Below are 23,081 nucleotides of genomic sequence, written 5' to 3'. Positions count from 1 at the left end.
GAAAGCTGATTCTCGAGAATGTCATCTGTTTTTGCCTCACTCGCTGTTCCTCTTTTTCTGTCCATGGGACCCAGGCTCGTGCCAGAGAGTTGTGTTTTTTGGCACAGAGGACGGGATGACGTCGACAGGCGTGGTAATAACAATGAGAACACTATTAAGTCCAGACTTCACAGACTCTGGTACAAGAAAAGACACAATGTGGAGAAAACCATGCAGGGTGTGGCCATAAAATATGAAATGTATGTATTTCAACTTTCATACCTGAGGTGGTTTATTTGATACGTGTGCGAATGAGACCACATACTATGATAGAGGAGTTTCCTGTGAGTCGGGGAGTGCGCACAGAGAATCCGAGCAGTACAGTACATAGGAAATGACTCATAGGAGTTGAACTGTGAGCGTGGGTGTGTGCGCTGTTAAAACAAGGCTCAGACTCCTCCGGGTGACTCACTCTGATGCTCGCTTTTCCATGCTGAAAACCAGCACGCATTGTTAATCAGATGAACTTTCGGGAATTGTGGAGCCGACAGCGAGCAGCTTTTTACCCGCAGACATCATGGCTTCACACGCTCTCTGTGCGCTGTGCGGATTTATTATAGCCGCGGTGACCAATTTCCATGGTGTTAGCGCACAGAAAAGTAAGTGAAATAACTTGTTATTCTAACAACAATTCTTACTTTTTTCTTCTTCTTCTTCTTCTTTTTTTTGACTTAAGTCAGGACACAATCTTTCCTCTTCGTTTGTACATTTGACTTATGAGCAGTTGCTGGGTTGTTTCTGTTCACATGGACTGGAGTCTGCTGGTGTGGTCTCCCTATAATGGAGTCAGATAGTGGGGCTGCTTACAAAGCCGCTTCCTTTACCAGCTGCATTTCTCACCGGTTCCGCATTCCGATCGCCTTATTTCAGCCCATCCATCCGTGTCCCTTGTGAGACGGACAGGCCACATGGATAGGGCGCACTGCCTGGCTCCATTTCACTTCAAGATATATTTGTATTGTCTTACAGAAAAAAAATACTATATGTATAATTTTGACTTTGCACTGAAAGCCTAACATCTTGAATAATTACACTGTTAGGACCATTTCCTCATGCACTGTCTACCAAATGCATTGTAATGCATTCATCAAAACATGCTTGCATCTATCTATGTGAAATCATCTCTACATCTGGACATCAGCTGTTTGTCCACCCACCCAATTCATGGCAAAACACAGCACCCCCACACCCAAAACACCCGTTGTCAGGCAGCTGGGTGCTGAGCTTGGCCACTGTCTTCTGCTGAGGAAACACACACAAAATGACTCCAACCTAGTTCTTGTTTGCCAGATCTTATGTGCTGAATCATAAGAAACTTTTGTGGTAGTCAGAAAACAATCTGCTGCTAAAATATAATTCCATGTGATGGAGGTGTTGCCATGAGGTTAAGATACATCTCAATCATTGTTAAAATGTAATCAACAGTTTCAGGCCTGACTTGAGCAACCGAAACTCCTCAGGTGTGGTTTGAATGGAGGTCAACCAACAGTCACGGCTCAGTTCCTCTTGGTGACCTTTTGAACTCTTGTTGCGGGAGTCCAGCTGGACCTGCTCGATGATGTACGGCTGAAGTCATCTGGAGAAATACTTACAAGAACTGTGACACATTTTTGCGGCGACCACAGCTATAAAATAAGTCATTCCAGCTCTGCAGGCGGTGGAGGATGTAGAGTCTCTTGGGGCCTGGGCATGTGGTTGTAACATAACCAGAGAGTTAGAGGTCAAAACACCTCAAACATGATTCTTTTTTTCAGTAAGAAACATTTGGCTGCAGCTGGTTTATTAATGACCTGTACTGACTCACGACAGGTATTTAGTGTTTTTAGTTATATTACCGGGGTGAAGTTGCCTTTTTAGTTCTTCTACCTTCGCCTGCAGCCTTTGATACAGTCAGTCACTCTATTTTAATGAATATACAGTGTTGCACTAAACTGCTCCTTTAACTTGTGTGGTGCCTCATCGGTCAATTCTTGGACCCATTTTATCTTCTCTGCCTATGCTCCCTCTAGGGCACTTTACTTTATCATTGCTGATGATACACAACTCTACTTATTCATTAGGCCTGGTGACCTCTCAAATGTAACTACTTTAGATTAGTAATTTCATGTTTCAAAATGTTCTTCAATTAAATCACAGTAAAACTGAACTGGTTTTTGCCCCAGACCAGGTCCCTACAAACACCCTAAAACAAAAAATATATATATTTTGCTCTGGGGGGCACTTTTGAATAACAGGTGCAATTTGATAAACACACTAGACAGTTATAATAGTCCTGCTATTTTCATCTGAGCAATATTGCATCTTTCCAGCAGTTGGAAATGGTTATCAATTATGTTGTGACTAGACTACTGTAATGCTCGTTATTTCTGCCTTAAGCTTTAGGTCATTTTCTGATATTTGATAGACCAAATAATTAATTTAGAACATAAATTAAACGATTAATAAGATAGTGAAAATTATCATTCGTTTTAGACTTAGACTTAGAAATAAACTACATACATTTACTCAAGTACTGTGCTTAAGTACAATTTGGCGGTACTTACTTTAACTTTACTTGAGAGTTTCCTGTTCATATATAGCGAGTGGTTATTATTCCACTTAATTTTTCTGAAAGCTGCATTTATTATTTACTTTTTTGTTTCAGCTAAATCTTTTTGGATGGTAGTCTACTTGTACTCTGATATAAAGATATGAAGACTTAATCTACCACCGAATGTTACTGCTGCAAACGATGAGATATAAAAAACGGAAGGCTTTCTGCACATCAGGTTTCTTTAACAATAAATAACAGGAGAACATGTATTTTACACCTCACTTGGATGCCAGTGGTCAGACCATTACTATATAGTTGTTATTGCACTTACAAAATCAGTGAAACTGGTCATTTCTTTGATCTATGATGTGCGACACTACGCTCAAACCAAATGAAAAGTCAGCTCCTTTCTTGATGTCACAGTACTCGTTGTTGTCTTGGAAGCTGCCACAGTTTCCCACACATTATTTGTACTACTTTTGGTTTGCTTTCAGTGGTGAGAAAAGAGCCAGTTCGAACACGACAATCACCACAAATGATGAGTCATTTTAGGCTTGTGGTGGGTCCTTATGGTGGACAAAAAAATGTGTCCATGCAAATATGTGTGTGAACCTGAGAAGAAAGAAAGATTGATCTCATTTCATCTGTCAAATATCTGTAGACTATTTCGTTGTTACTCTATTGTAACGTTGTCGTGTTTCGTAATGTTTCATCCATCCTATAGGCAGACTTGTGTCGTAATATTGTTTTATTAGAGGTTGTTTTTTCATAGTGATAACCTTGGGTGTCAATACACAAGTCAGGAACCTGCAGAAAAACCCCCACACCTATGAAAACACTAAACCAGTTTCTACACTCCGCTGGCTATTGGTGTTAACTGTCACATCTTCAGGCTGATGCCTTCCTTATCATCTGGGAAGTGCACATCTTTAATGGTTCAGCTGTCTGGCTGCCACAAAAAAAGGGATGATGCTTTCCACTGTGTTCACAAAGGTAGACGCTAAACGAAGACTAAACCACCATCAACTTCTTTCTCACAGAAGTCTTCGTTTATTCTCTGGAAGTCGCACACGTACACACAGACGCAAAACAATTCGACGGAAGCACTCTGAAAACACATCCTGCTCTACACGCACCCAACGTTACTGAGTAAATTATCTCTCTTGCAATTAAATTTGCATCAGCACTCTGACCCGTAGGAATTTCCCACTTTCATTTTATGAGAAGAAGAAAGCCACAAAGTTCCTCACGTGTTCTGTCCAAGTCAAACCTTTTACTGTATTAGCTGAATCCGATTCTCCTGTCTATGAATACTTTATTTTACTGTTTTGTTAAACATCTGCATTACTCTCAAGTGGTGTCTCTTAATATTACCTCCACATTCTAATATTTCAAGGTTCTATATTAAATGACTTATGAATAATGTTTTGTCCTGAACACTAACTAACCAATGATCTCCTGATGTTTCTGTGTGCAGGTCAGTGTGGACGTTTAGAGTTTTGGAACACGGATTTAGACGTTTGTGTGCCGTGTGCATCGTGCAAGCAGTACCCAAAGACCCCGTCATGCAACACATGTAAGACATTGAATTAGTTTATGTAAATGACTTCTTGCCACGATGGATTTATACCGTGATATCCTTTCTGTCACCGTTTTCAGTTGAAACCCTTTTCTGTACAACCAATAGGTAAAATCTGTGGATGAGACACCTGACGCGTGGAAACTGGCAGCCATCACCAGCTTCTCAGTGCTGGCTGTCGTGCTGGTTGGTGCTGCGCTGGTTATCGGGGTCATGGTGCATCGGCGCAAGTCCCACAAACGGCCTCTGCGTGGTGAGATATGTTCAACTTCAAATCAAAGGTCAAGCTTTCATGACATATGCAAGTGCAGCAGATACAAAATTGAAATACTCATTTTCTCTCGGCCTAAATCACAATCTGTCATGCAAATTGGCATTTTTTGAAATAATTTTCTCGTACTTATCTTATAATTGATCATATAGATAGAGCACTTTGGGGTTGAGCAATACTTTTCCTCAGCCGGAAGCACGAAACAATGACATAATATTGATGTCAAATTCTACAGCATTTTTGTATGACTTTTTCATGCCATGCTTTGTTAGATTTTTTATGTCGTACTATAACTATGATTTTTTCTATGACGTTTTTAATGGATTTTTTAAAAATTACATTTCTTGTCTTTTTTATGATATACTATATTTTTAGAAAATGGCGTGAAATATCACACTATGAATTAATGTTGACATAGGATACAGTTTTTGGGATGTTTAATGCCTCAGGGACCGCGACAGCTGTGGCCGGTTGTCATCCATACATCCATACGCCAGAGCTATTCTTGTGAATGCAATATCTCATATCTCTCATCCACTTGGACTCAAGGATGACATGATTAGAATTTGGTGATCAATTAATTTGCTAATTGTGATGATTGTGATGAATTACCTCAACTGTAATAGGATAAAATGATGAGTGATGTAATTTTACTTGGATGCTTAGAAAAAATGCAAATTTCTGTTTTGGTTTATTACAGAGCCCATTGAAGAAACAGCGGGGCCACTTTACCAGGCTTAAACATTTCAGTAGGTATAACTTTCACTATGTCACAACAAGGGTTGGACCAAAATATATATATATATTATGATATACTTTTGATGGAAGAGAGGAGTGGATATGATTTAACTTTGAAGTCTGTAAATCCAGCAATGGCACCTGCTAACCTCTAGTATGTAAAAATTGCAGCAATTGTAATGTAAACAAATGTAAAAAAACTCTTGGATGTCCCAAAAACACATTTTCATATGTATTTGATTTGATTTGGCAGTTATTATTTACTACATAAAGTATTTTAGTGTGAAAAAAATAAATATAAAAACAAACAAAATATATACTTATTTGAGGAAAAGATTTCCTAAAAAAAAAAACTAAGTACAAGTGATCGACAGCATGTATACATTTTTGCATGAAATTCAATTTGAGTGTAAACCACCTAATATAACCAGATATTTGCAGTTCCAGAAATATCCATATCTCTTTAAACCTTGAAAAGTACATATTGGTCAGATCATAATCAAAGCATGCTGTTTGTTTGAAAAGTCTATCTAGCTTTAATTACCTATAATTTGACCGACTGTCATCTTTGTCATGGCCTCCACAGCCTCAACGTAATCTGGAAACAGATGTGACAGAACCAAGGAGCGACTGGTTCACACCTGGACGGAGCAGCCTCTCTGCAGAGCTACGTACTCTGACTGCAGGTCAGGGTATCTCTTTCCCAGAATAGGACGATTTTAATTTATTGTGACTGTTGAGTGAAGAGATGTGCTCAGTTCTCTCACTCAGTGAAGACCCGACAGTGACCACAGGAGCAACTCTCACACCTCTGTAGGAATAGTAACAACATTATATTAGTGGTATCATTCTCAGATATTGTGTGCCTTTATATTCCACTTCGATAACATCTTCGTCTGGGAGACCTTTTTGGTTTTTACAGGTGTTTGATTCAGAAAAGGAAACTACAGTTCTTTCTTCAGAGAGATGGACGCTTTCCAAAATCCTGTGTATTTTCGAGCAGGACTCCGATGAATGTAACACGGCTACTGCTGCCTGCTGGGCTGCAGTGTGATCTCCTGCTATTCAGCGGGGTTATCCGCCGGTCATTTACCACAACAGCCTCTTAAAGATAAATCCCATGTGAGTAAGATGTACTGTCAGGCACATTAAGGCCATTTGAATGTAGCTACTTTTACAGTAGGTGAAATGTATTCGAGCCTTCTTCCCTGCCGGTGCCTCCGGGTGTCTGCTCTTTTAGTGTCCTGGTATAAAAATGAACAAGCTTTTAATTAACTGTACTCATTCACTGTTACTTATGACAACAAAACAAAGACCCTTTATTGCAGGTCATTACAATATTGTCTAGTCCGTTGTAATGTTACAAGATTTTAGGAGAGTTTAGCTGGATTTTTACCACAACCCCCGAAGTTCCTCGTTAATGTCCCCGTGTTGTAGGATGGGACAGAACACTAGACACACAATCCCAAACAGCTAACATATGGGAATGTTACGAGGAATGTACTGTTGTGAAAGAATTGACACCTACGGTGTTTTGGAGGAGCTACACAATCCCGATGCTTACTAACTTTGATCTGTTGAATTGTCTCAGATCTCAAGAAATATGTGGAGATGTCTGTTTATAATTGTGTGGCCATTGAAACCAGTGAGAACTATGGTGGCCAGGGTTGTTGTTTTCCTTTTTCTTTGTTTAGTTCAGGATGTGTTCTGTCTTGATCAGCAGTTACTGACGTATTCTATGTGGCTGATAATGTCATATTTTGGATATGTCTGCTTGTGAACTGCTTGTCAAAATTAGTGAATTACTTAAAACACAGACACTTCTGTATATATATTAAAACTTTTTCAGTTTTAATATTATTTATTTTTCAGTTTCTTGTGGTGTTGTTTTGCATCAATTGCAAGTGATAAGCACATTTTTAAAGGGACTCCAGTGAAGATTTTTGTAAAACTTCCACCAGGCCAGCTAACGATGATACTGAGCAATAACTAACATTTTCTGCATATTTCTCTTGCATTCTCTTTCTAATTGTATATACTGTACATGCACTGGCTTCTTGTACGTAATGCAATCTTATAAACTGCTTTGTGTACCAAATGTATTTTCACAATAAAACTGACAACTTCCAACTAATGCAAGTCTTGTTTATATGCAAACTGCTAGATTTTCTGCTAGGTAACATTTATATTAATATGTAAGTCATGACACAAATCATGGGTTATATTATTGAATGCCATTAAAAACAGCAGAAAATCATCAATCAACAGCATCATCAAAAAGTCATAGTATGTCAGAAAAATATGCTAAAAGGTAGTCTGTTAAAAGATTACGGAAAATAGGATAGTAAGTCATAAAAAAGGAACATGTTGTGAAAGAGTCATAGCACTGTGTAAAAAAAAAAAGAATAAATGCATAATATGGTTTAAAAAAACAATTGTGTAATATATCATGCAAATGTAATGAAAAAAATAAATATACTATGACTTTTTGGCATTTTTTCATGACATACATATGACATAAAAAATGCCAAAAAGTCATTAAATAAAAATATAATATAGAATGTCATGAAGAATTCAAGTATGTAAAAATGTCATGAAATAGTTGTAGTACAGTATGTAAAATATAATTAAGTCATAGTACTTAATGTCATACTAAAGTCAATTATGTAGTACAAATGTTATGAAAAAGGCAAAGTATAGGAAAAGTCAGAAAAATAACAGTAAAGTATTCAATGAAGTCCTATTAAAGTAATTTATAGCAAAAAAGTAATGGTATATCAAACTATAGTACGTCAACATTTTTTATTAGAAAAGCATAGTATGTCAAAGAAATGTATATAATGGTACGTCAATAACAGTTAAAAGTTTAGTTTGTTGAAATAAATGTAATAATATAGTGTGTAATAAAACTCATGCAATTCCTTGTATAGAATTTCATTAACAAATAAGAATGTCTTTAAATGGCATAAAAAATATATGTGTATGGCATAAAAATGTCATGGTATATTTTCTTAATGCAACCTCAAAACGTCATTAAAAAATTGGGATACTCACCAACACAATACAAAAAACAATTTCATAGTATATTATATAATTAAAAAAGTTAAGTTTGTCATAAACATGCCACATAAAAGTCAGTTTAGTTTGTCATAAATAACGACCACTGCATGATATACTTATATTAACTATCATTTGGAAGGCTTTTGACAATAAACAAACACACTGTATTTCTTCAAGTCTTTTAATTAATTTGAACTAGTTATATTTCTATGTGCTTAATTATTAAACTAGGTTCTAACAAAGAAGTACAAATCTACGTTTCAGTGACAAAATAGTTATATAAATATGAACTAAATAGTGAGCAGACATTTTTTAGCATTCAAATAAATCAGAACATGTGGTATATGCTTTTTTAATACACAATAGCAGTTTTCTCCTGCTGAAGAAAATCTGAATGTACATAGATCCAACTGATAGTTACCGTAAAATATTTACAGAGAACTCTGAGATTTACACACGCCACAAATACCAGGCTGCGATCGTGATCAATAACAGAGTGAACGTGTTTAGTGCCACAGGGAGATTGGAAAGAAACATTGTTAAAATAAAATAAAAAGTTTACAGTTTTAACTCAAATGTACACGTGTCGTTTTATATGTAGGCTACCATGGCATAAGGAAATATGTTGCCGTAAGATCATCTTAATCATTACAGTTAATTAAATAATGTAAGAAAACGGCCGATGGCAAGTTGTCAAGGTTTTCCAAGGCTAGTGTAGGTATACTGAATCTGATGCACTGTACTAAGTAAGTAAGACAAAACAATTAGATGTACTTGGTTCATGCACTGAAACAATACTTTCAGCGTATTGCTTAAATATTACTACCCGCAAACTAAGGTGAGGTGAACTATCGAACGGCCGACTTGTTGCCCGTCGACACCGACAGACGACAGCAGGTCGGCTGCATTATTATTGACCTCCGGTCCTCCTTCGGCTACAAGTGTCATCTATAAATGTGCAAATATAACTCTGAAAACAACAAACTGCAGCAGAAACAACTATATCATGGAGAAAACAGCGTCTGGAAACTACAAAGTAAAACCTTAAAATTGATGCTTCATCCATTCTATCTTACAATTGAAAACTATCTCTATAGTTACAGTGTATTCTCTACAATTAAGCTGCATGAGGCATTACGTAGTTGCTAGGTAGGCAGGACTTCCCATGAGGTATTTCATACTTCTGACCAGTGCCAAACATACTCATACATGAAATGTAATGTATACGGCATGAAGAAAATCTAATTTCAGATCATTACAAAAAGCAAGGGCCATGTGAACCTTTTTGCTAGATTTCTGATTTGTGAAAAGAAACCACTTAAGGAACAACTGGCATGTTCGACAACATGGCAAAAGAATTACCCAAAGAAACAATAATTGATCATTTTTACGGAACAAAGTGGTTCATGGACCCGACAGTCAAGATGAAACTGGTTCGTCCGTGCACATCCATAAAGCCTCGTGGTCTGTTTGTGCTCGGCAGAAAGTAGGCATTTGGCCAACATATTAGTTTAATTGAAAATACATCGTCACTCTATTTGATTCATATGAAGCATTTGTGGGGGAAGAAACTTCATGGAGACAAAAATTAACCATTTTCACATCACTGTTACTTCTGTTATCGACTGCTTTAAGACGTTTTAACTGTCTGTGGCTGAGGAGATTCACAAATCAGAAGATAGATTTAGAAAAAAAAAAGAAAAAAATCACGGCAAATATTAAATCAACATTGTGGTTTGCAGTTTACAACAAGTACAGTGAGAGGAGGTTTGTTCACATATAACTGCTACAATTGACTTACATTGTAGGCACTGGCACATCAACATAACTGAGGCTTCCAGATTAATCTTAATCCAACAACATGCACTGCACGTGGAGCTGCAGCTAACTGGCCACTGACAAAGGTTACATGAGCTAAATTATAAGTGTTGAAATGGCACAAGTGAAAATAAAATGCTCGGTTCAGAAACGGATTATCTACAATGTTGTACACATCAGGTCGGCTCCTTTTGAAGGTTTACCCTGAGTGCTGCCAGTAATGTGTGGCTCATTCATTCCTGCCTGCTGTAACTAAGAACTAATAAGCAAATACAAATTGACAGATGATGTTCCTTAAAGGCTACATGAGTTTTAGAAGACGTTTTTTACAACATTCATAAAAAGCTTTTCTAGTAAAATATGCACATGAAATAACAGGAATAAATTATTAAAAACCTATTTATTTTAATATTATTAACAGTACAACTATTTACTTGATAATATGAGTTCAGAAAATAACTGACCTTTGACACACCCAGAGGTATTTCACTTAACAGGCTTGCCCGATGTGGAAAGTGAGTCCTTTGACACTGCCGGCGAAGCTAACAAAAGGATTCAGAGATAAATATAGTTTGTATATTTCGTTTCCTAAGGAACTTACAGAGGCACTGAACACAATTATACATAGTAAGAGAGGAGAGATCACTGCTAGAACAGTACTGTCTTACACGTTATCAGTGTTAATGTTCTTACATGGACATGGGATGCACTTTTCTGTTCACTTTGGTTGGGTGGTTTGTCATTCAGGAATGAACGCTGAGTAATATTTCCATCAGCCGCCCTGTATTGTGGGATCCTGCGTATTCATGGGAAACATTCAGGCCTTATTAAAAGCTGACTGATCAACCTTCTGGAGTCTCTTGAATGATGTCACCATTTGTTGTGGGGGTAAGACTGGAAGTCCCTAATGAAAAGTGCATGTCCTTTTTTGAAGAAAAAAAAAATACTGTTTTACAATTATTGATAGAGGGATGAACAACAGATCAATAAAAGGGCCGCTTGTCGTCTTCTTCTTTTGTACGCTTTGGAATCCGACTTCAGAGAAAAGACCCCATGTCCAAGTCCATAAAAGCGTCCGCATCCATGCTGAAAGAGGAGTCGTAGGTCTGGGTGTTCTGGTGCATCTTCTGATGGTGTCGCAGGTTGGACTTGCTGGAAAAGCTCTTGTCGCACAGCAGGCAGGCGAAGGGCTTCTCTTTGGTGTGGATGCGCCGGTGACATATGAGCTGTGTGGACACGCGGAACGCCTTCCCGCACTCCAGACACTGGTAGCGTTTGGGCTCTGTATGAATGCGCCGGTGGTTCTTGAGAGCCATCAGGTTGGTGAATTCTTTCTGGCAGACGGAGCAGAAGAAGGAGCCCGTCTTGTGGCTGTTCTTGTGGTTGAGGAGGGAGCCGGCGTGGCGGTAAGTGCGGCCGCAATGCTCGCAGACGTGGCTCTTCTCCTCTGTGCCAGCAGACTCGTTACTCAGTGTATTGGTGATGCTTCCTGGAATGTGGGACAAAGGCGGTGGAACCTGCTTGTGCATCCCGTCGATCCCCAAGGCCGGATTTATTCCTGAGTCCCAGCAAATGCTGTTATCTACAGGTTCATCCACGCTTTGTTGATAGGGGTCCTGAGCCCCGTGGTGCATGTCCTGGTGCTGCTGGTAGCTAGCTGTGTTGGGAAAGCTCTGCTGGCAAGGGCTGCAGACCACAGACTGGTCCTTTGAGTGCACCTCCATGTGGCTCTGAAGGTGTGCGACCAGACAGAAGGTCTTGCCGCACTCGGGGCAGCAGTGACGCCTCATCATGGAGTGTATCTGTAGAGTGAGAGGATCAGGAAATGTCTGGAGACACAAGGTACAGTGGTGGAGGTTTTCGGAGTGTGTCTTTTTATGGTTGAGGAGAGAGCCAGCATGGCGGTAGGAGCGCCCACACAGGTCACACCTGCAGCAGGGATATGTTCATATTTAATTGCCTAATATTACACTTCAACCTCAAAATTTACTTTTTTAAATCAACCTGCTAATTACTTTATATGACCTAACGTTTACTATTATTATACATTATTTTACTTTCAAAATAACAGCCTGACCAATACCGGATCTTTAAAACTGATATCTATAGTTTGAAAGTCCAATAACAGTTGGCTGATTTTAGTTTTTTAACATGATTACATAAACAAACATTGTTGATAATGGTTCTTTTAAGAGTAACTGCACACTTAAACATGATTTTTTTTTTAAAGCGAAAAATATTTAAACTATATTGTGATGAAACGCATTAATGCTTGTGTTAATATTGACATTCCTTATCAAATCTATAAAAATCTACAATTCATGGTTGAAAATGGCTCAAAACGGCATCTGCTGTCAAAAATCAGCTGTAGTCTTTAGGTAGCAATTCTGGGATAGTCTGCCTTTTGGGAATCATCTACATCCTTAAACAAAAAAAAAGTAAATGCCCTCTAATCAGAGTTAATGACTGATTATCTGGAGATAGCAATGTGCTGTAACAAGAGTGTGTGGATGAAGCATTAAGTTTTTATTTTTACTTTTTACATTTAGCGGCTAGTTAGCTAGCTAATGTTAGCATGCTAATTCCAACATGTGTTCACGCTAATGTTACATTGTTAACAGAAGATGAGCAGACCAGTATAACGCTGGGTCCCTGCACCCCGCCCCAAGGAGACTACAGCTGGGAGAGCAGACAGCTGCTCCGGAGACAAGTTTTACAACTAAGATATGCAATTAGCGAAAACAGTTTACATTTGAAAAATAGACTTATATTTAACATTTGTTTACTATAATTTCTGGTAACATATCAGCCATAAACGTATATTAGCCGATATGTTGGCCTGACAAATGTATCAGTGGGCTAAGGACAGCTTTGTTAAACAAAAAGAAAATATATAAAAACAACCCTGATGATGACTAGTAGACAAAACAAGATGTACATAGTTTACATTAAGACAGTAACTCACATGAAGCACTTGTCTCCCCTCTCCGACTGCTGGACTCCGGCTCTCGGGGAGTTTTCCTGGCCTCTGCGGCAGCGGTGCCTCTTCAGGCCAGACCTGCCTTGGAAGCTCTTTCCACATGCAGGACAGTTGAATTGACTCGCAACACGATTGTGGACTCTCTGGTGGTTGTGCAGGATACTGGCAAGGCGGAAGGCCTTTCCGCATGTGAGACACACATACTTTTTCTTCTGTGTATGGATGCGTGTGTGATTGCGTAAAGCCATTGGGTTAGTGAAAGGCTTAGAGCAGAAGGAGCAGTTGAAGTGTCCCGTCTTGTGGGTGTTTTTGTGGTTCAGGAGTGAGCCTGCGTGACGGTAGCTGCGATTACATATGTTGCACGTGAAAGGTCGCTCCTCTTTATTTGAAGACACATTTGTTTGTGCATCACTGCTGCCTGAATGTCCATCACAAGTGTGGGCTGTCAGTTGGTCAACAGAGAGAAAGGCCTGCTTACATTCCTTACATTTAACGGCTCTAGATTTTAGACACCTCTTGCCTCTTGTCCCCTCCTTTCTGAGGTCTGCACAACTGTGGCCCAATAGCTGCTTCTTTCCCCTAAAGCCTTTTCCACAGTTTTGGCAAGAGTGCTTTTTATATGCAAAGTGGGTGCGCAAGTGGTTCTTCATCGCTAGTTGATTGGAGTAAGTGTTGTTACAAACGGAACAGTAATATTCACCTGTTTTATGAGAGTTTCTGTGGTTGACCAGACTTCCTGCGTGGCGATATGTACGTCCACACTGGTCACAGGCAAAAGGTCGTTGGTCCCCTGTGTCCTCCGATTTGACTGCCGTCTTACACTTTATTTGTCCTCTCTTAGCTCCCCGCAGTTGCTTGCAGCGTCGAGAGGAGGAAAAAGCCTGACTGGCATTTGAAGTTGGGGACTGCGTTCCTCCATCCGACTTGGTTTCATTCATCTGCATGAGAGCCTGGATCTGGTTGTTGAGATCCTGGATTTTGGCTTGGTTCTCTTTGTGCCTTCTCAGGTGATTCAATAGCTGCTTCTGAATTTTGAAGGCTTTCCCACACTCATGGCAAGTATGCCTGGGGAAAGAGACAAGGCATATGGTTAATTTTGTGTTTGCCCAACAGGCAGCCATGATGAAAAAAACATCTGCAACACAAAAAAATACTCTACAGGAAAATGTTTTTGGTTCAACACTCATAATATCCAACAAACATTTTTACATGCGACAATTTTACATTTATGGATGTGTATCCTTCCTGGAACTAACCTCTTAATGTCAAAGTGGGACCTCTGGTGGTTTTTAAGGGCCAACAGGTTGTAGAAGCGCTTCTGGCAGATGAGGCATCTGAATACACCCGTTTTGTGGGACTTTTTGTGGTTCAGGAGAGAGCCGGCGTGTCTGTATGAACGCCCACACTGATCACACTTGTACTGACGATCTTCGGCATCCAAAGTTTCTTTGTTGTGACCCATGTCTTCATGCTGGGCAACATCATTTTCTTTAATTTCCTCCTTACCGCGTGTCGAATCTTCCATCCCATCTGTGCAACCGTGGTTTTCAAGATGATGGAAGCTGGTGCAGAAGATGCCACAGCTGCCACAAATTATACTCTGCACTTCCTCTTTTCCTACAGATACACCACTGTTGTTCATATTGACATGATTTACATTATCTACCTGGTTGTTTTTGTGTAGACACTGATGAATGATCAAGTCCTGCCTATTGGCAAAACTTTCCCCACATGTGCTACAGATCATCATCTCTCCTGGGTCATCTTCTTTCATTTCTTCGTGGGAGGACATGGAGGAAGGCCCTGAGCTTGCAGGAGTACCATGGGACTGCGTGTGCCCTCGGAGATGGCTCCTGAGAGCCCTCATGCTGGTGTAGCTGTTTCCACAAATAGAGCATTGACAAAGATCTCCATCATCATCGTCATCTTCGTCAGGATTACCACCTTCTCCGTCACCATTCAGCTGATCAATGCTCAAATTGTCATGAAAGTTCTGATCAAAGTAACTCTGATCATGGCTGCCATTCAGACCGTGGAACTCAACATTACTCCCTGGATTTCCAATGGCACAGTGGCCAATACTTTCCGGGAAATGTACATTACTGTCGTAGTCACTGCTAGTAGTGTTTTGTTGATGCTGTAGCATTGGGCAACTGTGAGACTTAATCCCTGCAATATCTGCAAATGTCTCACCACAATCTGCACACATGTGCCTCTGCATTGGGTGTTCATTGTGAGGTAGATGCATGATATCCTGGGAAAAGTCCTGTTTAAACTGCTCATGGTATGAATCTCTATTGCTGTGGTCAACTCCATTCTCCTGATTCACACCAAGCACAGGAGGAGTGCCATTCTCCTCCTCGTCGTCTTGAGAGGAGAAGCAGCCCTGTTGGTTATCCAGAGTCAAAGGCTCTGAGGAGAGCCAGTCACCCTCACCGTTGAGACCAAAAGATGCCGACTGAGCTTTGTGGAGACGAAGATGACTTTTTAGGGCAGCTAGATGAGGATAGCTCTTTCTGCAGATGGAACATTGGTAAATCCCGACCTGATGTGATCTTTTGTGGTTAATGAGGCTCCCAGAGTGCCGGTAGCTTTTACTGCAGATTCGGCACCTGAAACGACGCCCATCAGAATCTACAGCTTCAGTCTCTTCTGCTTCAGTTGCATCGTCACTGTTTTCTGTGTGCATCAGGGCAGGATTGAGAATGCTTGCATCTATGATTGGGGGTTCTCCCTGAGTGCTATTGAAAGGGGGTGTTTGATTATTGGGGCAGTCAGAGTACATGTGGCCGTTACTTCTAATCCGCTCCTTTGGCTGATCAAAGCCTCCAAGATTATCTACTGATGATATTGAGGGAACATTATTTATAGGAGATGCATATAAATTTGACTCAGGCGAAGCAATACTGTTGTCATATGATATATTGTGGTTCTCTGACATGGTATCATGAAGACCAAATGACAGAGATGAAGAGTTATGCATTTGGATGTGTTCCTGGAACTCTTCATCATTGGGGAATAGTACCTGACACAAATGGCAAAAATTCACTCGAGCATCCTGGCTCTGAGGTGAAAACTGGCCCAGTGGCGTGCCAGTGTATGACCCACCCATTGAATCAGGATCTGTCCCACTTCTAGTCTTGTGAGTTCTCTGGTGGCTATAGAGAGCAGCCATGTTATTAAACAGCTTGAAACACACTGTGCACTCAAACATTCCCACTTGGTGAGTCTTTTTATGATTGGTCAGGCTTCGATAATGTATGTATGACTTGTCACACAAATCACATCTGAAAGGTCGATTTACTGCACCATCAGAGGTCTCGGATTGCGCATTATAAACAATCTCCATCTTGTCATCAGCTGGGCTATTTCCTGTTGATATCTGGGCACTGGCTGACTGCTCACTGAGATCATTTTCATTTTCAGATTCAATTTCATTTTCTGTTTCATTTTCAGATTCAATTTCATCTGTGGGATATTCCATGTCTACCTTCCTATATGACTTCTCTTTTACTCGCCTGGAAAGATGAACCCTCTCATGTGTGGCGAGCTGTGTTGCCAGACGAAAAGCTTTCCCACATTCATCACACGAGTACTTTTTCTGTGAAGTGTGGCTTCGGAGATGACTCTTCAGGGCCAAAGCATTAGAGTTATCTTTACCGCAGATGTTACATTGAAAAGAACCCACTTCGTGGGTCTTTTTGTGGTTAGCTAGGCTACCAGCATGCCTATAACCGCGTCCACATTCATCACATTTAAATTTGCGTTCTTCTTCTTCTTGAAGGTGAGCATCCATATGGTCGAGCAGACTGGGCATATTGGGACATACCAAGCCACATTGTTTGCAAGGAAAACCTGTTGTCCTGCCAGGATCTTGCACTGCCATTACAAGATAGCAATTTAATTGAGTGCACCAGACACAGAGTGTATGAAAATGCAGAGGGGAAATGCATTAGATGCATTTATTGTCCATATACAAAGAGGATTTATAAGAAGCTCCAAGCCGTGCCCAGTGACGTAACACGGCAGAAGATGTTGAGAACCAGTTCCACGCTATTAGGAGAGTGACTTAAATTTAGGAGAAGCAGGCAAATTGACCTGTTGAAGACAAAAGAGATGCCAGTTAGGGCTGTGGGGAATATATTAACAATATATGTAACAGTATTCAGGTTTATGCCAGAATGTATACATTATAGAAGGTACAAATAACCTTTTTGCGAATTATTCCAAATGAGATAAAGGTTTCTTCATGAATCATACTACAATACAAATCTACGATTTAACTTGTATATCACACTGTGTCATTTCTGTAGCATATGAGGAAATCTCAAAGTCCATTATAACTCACAGGTGCAGAACCCTGCTGAATCTATACAAATCAATACAGATTTGTAAATACCAGCCAATATATTTATGTGTATATGCGTCAAGTGCAGCATGCAACTAGTTTAATGCACAGACGCATTAGGTTGAATGCAGTTAGCTATAAACGGCAAGTAGCCTGCCCTGTTTTTCTCCACCTCTGCACCAGCAGGCTAACTGAACTAACGTTAGCTATGTCAATAAACCGGGAAACGCCTCTTTCGCTATCGATTTATTGCCACTCCAAAAAACAAATTTCTCCGACATTGTAAGCAACATCCGAATGGACATACTGTCGTCATCACCGTATAAGGAAGAGCAGGTATGTTAACAGCAGCTACATTTGTATAATAGTTGGCACAAGTTAGCGCGCTACCAGCTAGCTTAGCACCATCATGGCTAGCTAAACAAACATTGCACCAAAAAGCCAAGAAGTCGTTTTAAATGTAAAGTCCCAGCGTCAGGAAAAATATAAAACGTAATACCTGCAGCCGTACTGATTCAACGCCAGCCTTCAAATGTATCATTTCATTCATGATTTTAAAAACGTTATTTTGGTGTAAAGGGCAACCCCCTTTTTTCCAATTGTCTTTTTTTCTTCCGTCTCCATTTCCACATTGCTCTTGTTGCTAGGAAACCGGAAATGTGCAGCAGTGAAATGCTTCCCTCCCATTAGATCGACTAAAAGTTGAGTTAATAAAACTGCGGCATTAAATAAATCACGAAGTATTAATATTAAACAGATATAAACCGATAACTTAAAAGATAATGTAACTATTCTGCTGCTGGTTACCGTAAAACACCCAAAGCACATTAACCCACCGATCTGCTTCTGACATCCAACATTACGCTAGCTTACATAGCGTTAGCTCTGTATTTGACTTCGGAGCATTGTAAATTATCTTCAGCTCGGCACACGTGTTTCCATTTTGGAAGATAACCGGCTAGCTTCACAATAACTACCGTTTTTTACTAGGGGTTTTAATGCAGGTATTATTTGTCTTATCTCTGACTATGTTTTAACATTACACGCATTAAAATGTTGCACACTTGGCTTGCCGAGAGCTTTCGTCATCATGGTCCTAGAGCCGTCCCACACCCTGTAGCCAGTCAACAGCAATCACCTTTCTCACTGTAAATGCAGCCGAGCACCGAGAGGCGTTTACAGGCATTATCGATCAACTATTAATGTCCTGATTCGGGTAAGAAATATCTTTGTTTCATTCACGCACACGAGGCAGCTAATGTTAACCGAATCCTTCCCGCATAATCACGGTCATTGTGATGACGACACTGTCGAGTGAATTGGTGCAGCCGGTCCTAAAGCCAGCCATTTTGAGTAAGTTAAAGTGTTTAGCAAGAGCGCTAACAAAAAAACAAATAATACGTACATATATCGTCTGCTGTGGTTAACACCACCGCACGGACTCGTGATCTTTCATCCTCGGGGATATGTCAGTCGATCATGCTCACTGAGACCTGTCACTGCGTTGCCCACTTCCTTTGGCATCAAAGCGGCTAGCTTATTGTCCCTGAGGTCCTAATGCCAGCCATTTTGTGACTGAATGCACACCAATATATTTCTATTATGATTATTATACAGATTGTTTTCCAGTCTGTCATCATCAGCCATTGTCACTTTCGATCTGCTCTCCTAATTCTGATCTAGCATAGCCAGTGACTTAAGCCTGATGTCTGTGGGACTATCTTTCAGTGCCATAGCCTTATGTTGCTGATAGTCTGTTTATTTACATAATTATTACAAATGTTTTTTAAAACAATTTCTTTGCAGGTATAAGGATGGCCTCGCCTGGTAACCCCCCTCCTGTAGAGCAGTACACCCCTCCAGCACAGGATGAAGAGAGGCAACAAGAGGAAGAGGTGAGGAGGGATCAGCCTGCAAAAAAACGTGGCAGAGGCAGACCTCCAAAAGCCAAGCCATCCTTCAAATGCTCTGCATGCACAGAGGCTTTCAGGAGTCTGTCAGCTCTGCGGACCCACAAGCTTTCGGCACACGTAAAGGACCGCCAGCAACAGCACATGTGTTCTCAGTGTACTAAAACATTCTCAAGCAAGGCTCAACTCTCAAAGCACGAGCGCACTCACTCAGCTCAGCGGCCCTTTCAGTGTCCCGACTGTCACAAGGCTTACAAGACACCCACAGAGCTACGCAACCATAGCCGCTCTCACACTGGGGAGAAACCATTCGTATGCACAGAGTGTGGAAAGGCCTTTATGCAAGCTATATGCCTGAGGATCCATATGACACAGCACAGTGGAGAGCGCCCTTTCTCTTGCCGTCAGTGCTCTAAGAGCTACCCCACCCTGTCTAAACTGAAGGTGCACATGCGCTCTCACACAGGAGAAAAGCCATACTTCTGTGCTGAGTGCGGTAAGAGTTTTGCAGATCCTTCTGTGTTTCGAAAACACAGAAGGAACCACCAAGGCCACCGGCCGTACGGGTGTGACGAGTGCGGGAAAACGTACACAGAGCTGAAGGACCTGAAAAACCACGAGCGCTCCCACACTGGAGAAAAACCATACCTGTGCTCAGACTGTGGCAAAGCCTTCTCCCGCTCATCCTCCCTTGCCTGCCATCAGCGTATTCACTCCCAGAAAAAACCCTATCAGTGCGAGCAGTGTGGTAAAGGCTTCACCCAGCTCTCCTCCTACCAGTCCCATCTCCGCACGCACTCTGGTGAGAAGCCGTTCCTCTGCCCACAGTGTGGCAAGATGTTTTCTGACCCTTCCAGTTTCCGTCGCCACCAGCGAGCCCACCTAGGTTTCAAGCCATATCCCTGTGATAAGTGTTCCAAGAGGTTCCGGCAGCCCGCCGATCTGGCCGTGCATGAGCGTGTTCACTCTGGAGAGCGGCCTTACAAATGCCAGAGCTGTGACAAAGCCTTTGTAGCATCCTGGGATCTGCGCCGCCACATGCTTGTCCACACAGGTCTTCGGCCCTTCTCTTGCACTGAGTGTGACAAGTCTTTTGCTGAGCGCTCCAGCCTCAACAAGCACCGGCGTGTGCACTCTGGAGAAAGGCCTTTCAAATGTGAGGAGTGTTTGAAGTCATTCGTGGTGTCCTCAAGCCTGCGCAAACATGAGAGAACTCACCTAGCTGAGCAGTCTGAGCAGCAGCAGCAACAACAACAACAACAACAACAACAACAACAACATCAACAACAACAGGAGACAGAGGCTGGGTCCGCCTCAGCCTTTACTAGCCACACAACTCTCCCTCAGTTCTCCTGTACTCACTGTGATGCTACATTTGGAAGCTGGGATGAAGTTCAGTCACATGAGAGTCTTCACTCCATCAATTCCACCCCTCCGACTGTGAACAAGATCGCGCCCATGGGCTCACATGTCTGTGAAACCTGCCAGGCAGAGTTTGAACAGCTGGCAGACTTGCAGGACCATGAGAAGCAGCATCCCAAGCCGAGGCCTCATGTCTGCAGCAGCTGCGGCAAAGGCTTCCTCAACAAATCTGGACTTCGTAAACACCAGAAGATCCACTCCACCAGCAAACCTCACAGCTGCCCCCACTGTGGCAAAGCTTTCCTGTTTGCTGCCTATCTTCGCAAGCACTTGCGAACTCATGCAGAACCGGCCCCGGCCGAAACACTCAGTGACCTAAACATTATTCATACTGATCCGCTTCCATCTCCTCCACCCCCCAGTGAGGTCTCCCCCTCCACTGTTGAACCTAGCACTATATCCCTGACAGTTCCAGTGGCTGTAACTCTGACTGCTTTTCAGACTCTGCCAGAGTACTTGGTCAAAGAAGAGGGACTTTAAGCTTCTTTCTGTCATTCTTTCTTTCTTTCTTTTTTTTTTACAGTTTTGGAATTTTTATTCCACAAATATTTAGCCGTACATCTTTTTTTGATAATGGGTCTGATGATGTGTTTTCAGGAACACTTTTTTTTTTCAAAAAAGCTCAAAATAGAGTCTCATTTATGTAAATTGTCAGCACTTGGTCAATATTTTGCGATAAGATGTTACATTTGATGTTCATGTTTTAAAATGTATGCTATAAGTAGCCTACTAAGAAATCTACACTGTTATCTGTAATCTCTTCATAAAAATATGGTGTTACAAACATGTATGCTGATCACTTAAGATTTTGTGATTTCAGGTAAATGTGTTTTATAAAGCTTTTAATTTTTATTTGGAACAAAATGTTACTGTTTTACTGTGTAAGTATTAACATTATTTAATATACGCTTCATGGGTCAAAAAAAGACAAAAGAACTCCGTTGCATTCCAAAATGTCAAATCAGTTGAGTTACATTTTATACAAATAAAAATATGTAATGCGTAAATAGTTGTAATGTTATAGTGGTCAATTTTATGTTACACATTGTTGAGTATATCTTATGCACGAGCATTTTAATTAAATGTTGAAAAGGCAAGTTAGCGTCACAACTGGTGTGAAACTGCAACAAATACATAGTACTGACACACTTTTCTCGTAACTGCTTGCAAAGCGATAATTTCATCAGTGGGCACGAGGTATAAGCTCTCACTGCTAAACTCTTTATTCATATTAATGACACATAATGTGCCTTAAATTACTTGAAGTACCACGGAAATTCATGCGTAGCACCAGATGTGTATTTGCCATGACATGTTTTTATGTTTTAATGAATAGCTTTCATGCTTAATGCACTTGTGTCTCCTTAAAGCTTTCTTGTGTGCGTCTGCACTGTGAGCTGGAGGTACATACCGTGTATAAACGGACAACAAAAGCCTTCATCATTCAGGGCAGAGAACATTCTTTTAATTAGGTTCTGTTTGATCTTAATGACATTTTGTTGATTTTATACTTTTAAGAATTCCTGACACACTCATGATATATAAACTAAATTGAATGGGACAGAATCTGTCCTAAATATGTAATTACAATTTTAGCAGTTTTTGGGCTTTTTTTTTTACAACTTCCCCTCCGTTAAGATTCCTAACAAAAGGCAGGAGTGACAATGGCAACAATAATAACAGACCTTTTACCTATTTCTCGCCTCCCACCTGCGCTCCTTGGCCCAGAAGTGGAGCTCTCAGGGGAAGAGCGATGTGGAGTTGGAGGCTCGGGTTTTGTCCACAGACCTCCACAGAGATAGAGGCGCAGTATGCTTCTACCTGCTCTGCATCCGCCTGCGTATTGATAAAGCTTGCGTTTGCTCTCTTGGAACCTGCCGGCACTCCATAATGTATTGAGGCATCTTTTGAACAACAGCAGTGCATATGTTTTTTAAAATGTATTAAATTAAAAAACACTGCGTAGCTGCTATCTTATGGTTGTATTTTATGTTGCATTGTCAATTTGGTGCACATAAGTTGCATATATTAAAGCACAATTACATAATCATATTCGTCACTATATTAACTGTTTAGTTGGAAGTTTACATATGTTGTGAGATGTGTTTTGCTGACACAAAAGGATCTAGGTGTCAGCTGCATGCAGGTGTTTCAGAGTCAGGTTTTTCTTGTCTGTTTTGGTTAGTGTGACCTCTGACACAGTGACGGTGTCAAATACACATTCACGTTCGCCATACTCCCTCAGCAGATTGGATGTGACACTGAAAGAAATCATATGAAGTCTTACTTCTTCATGATACAGCTGACCAGGTGTGTTGTTGATATATTGTAATACATTATTTACATTGTAAGCTTTGAGGAATATTTATTCAGCCAGATGATG

General features: G+C 40.7%; 3 protein-coding genes across 10 annotated transcripts; 2 read left to right on the top strand and 1 right to left on the bottom strand.

Moving 5' to 3' along the window:
* The first annotated feature begins 313 nt into the window (after positions 1 to 313).
* Positions 314 to 7,294, top strand: LOC117749002 (tumor necrosis factor receptor superfamily member 12A). 2 transcript variants are annotated; one of them, XM_034559184.1, is made up of 5 exons: positions 314 to 638; positions 4,050 to 4,150; positions 4,263 to 4,404; positions 5,123 to 5,175; positions 5,747 to 7,294. In XM_034559184.1, the coding sequence occupies exons 1-4, from the start codon at positions 557 to 559 to the stop codon at positions 5,161 to 5,163; spliced, it is 366 nt and encodes a 121-aa protein (XP_034415075.1). In that variant the 5' UTR covers positions 314 to 556; the 3' UTR covers positions 5,164 to 5,175; positions 5,747 to 7,294. The 2 variants fall into 2 exon arrangements, with proteins under 2 accessions (XP_034415075.1, XP_034415074.1); XM_034559183.1 differs by having other exon boundaries at positions 351 to 638; positions 5,123 to 5,171.
* Positions 7,295 to 8,387: 1,093 nt separating this feature from the next.
* On the bottom strand, positions 8,388 to 18,924 carry znf646 (zinc finger protein 646). Of its 6 annotated transcripts, XR_004611589.1 has the most exons (5): positions 17,866 to 17,978; positions 14,275 to 17,116; positions 13,004 to 14,083; positions 10,732 to 11,967; positions 8,388 to 10,580 (listed from the first exon to the last, which is right to left on the bottom strand). XR_004611589.1 is itself a non-coding variant. In XM_034557956.1 (4 exons), exons 2-4 carry the CDS (start codon positions 16,902 to 16,904, stop codon positions 11,076 to 11,078), a joined length of 4,602 nt encoding a protein of 1,533 aa, XP_034413847.1. In that variant the 5' UTR covers positions 16,905 to 17,116; positions 18,772 to 18,924; the 3' UTR covers positions 8,388 to 11,075. The 6 variants fall into 6 exon arrangements, 5 of the variants coding, with proteins under 5 accessions (XP_034413847.1, XP_034413848.1, XP_034413849.1 ...); XM_034557956.1 differs by lacking the exon at positions 17,866 to 17,978 and adding an exon at positions 18,772 to 18,924 and having other exon boundaries at positions 8,388 to 11,967; XM_034557957.1 differs by lacking the exon at positions 17,866 to 17,978 and adding an exon at positions 18,505 to 18,699 and having other exon boundaries at positions 8,388 to 11,967.
* Positions 17,522 to 23,071, top strand: znf668 (zinc finger protein 668). 2 transcript variants are annotated; one of them, XM_034557961.1, is made up of 2 exons: positions 17,522 to 17,702; positions 19,173 to 23,071. In XM_034557961.1, the coding sequence occupies exon 2, from the start codon at positions 19,181 to 19,183 to the stop codon at positions 21,176 to 21,178; it is 1,998 nt and encodes a 665-aa protein (XP_034413852.1). In that variant the 5' UTR covers positions 17,522 to 17,702; positions 19,173 to 19,180; the 3' UTR covers positions 21,179 to 23,071. The 2 variants fall into 2 exon arrangements, with proteins under 2 accessions (XP_034413852.1, XP_034413851.1); XM_034557960.1 differs by lacking the exon at positions 17,522 to 17,702 and adding an exon at positions 17,970 to 18,582.
* The last annotated feature ends 10 nt before the right edge of the window (positions 23,072 to 23,081 follow it).

This window comes from Cyclopterus lumpus, chromosome 19 (genome assembly GCF_009769545.1).
Source record: "Cyclopterus lumpus isolate fCycLum1 chromosome 19, fCycLum1.pri, whole genome shotgun sequence".
Lineage (NCBI taxonomy): Eukaryota > Metazoa > Chordata > Actinopteri > Perciformes > Cyclopteridae > Cyclopterus > Cyclopterus lumpus.
The sequence above is the reverse complement of the archived record's forward strand: the minus strand, read 5'-3'. Positions and strand labels throughout refer to the sequence as shown.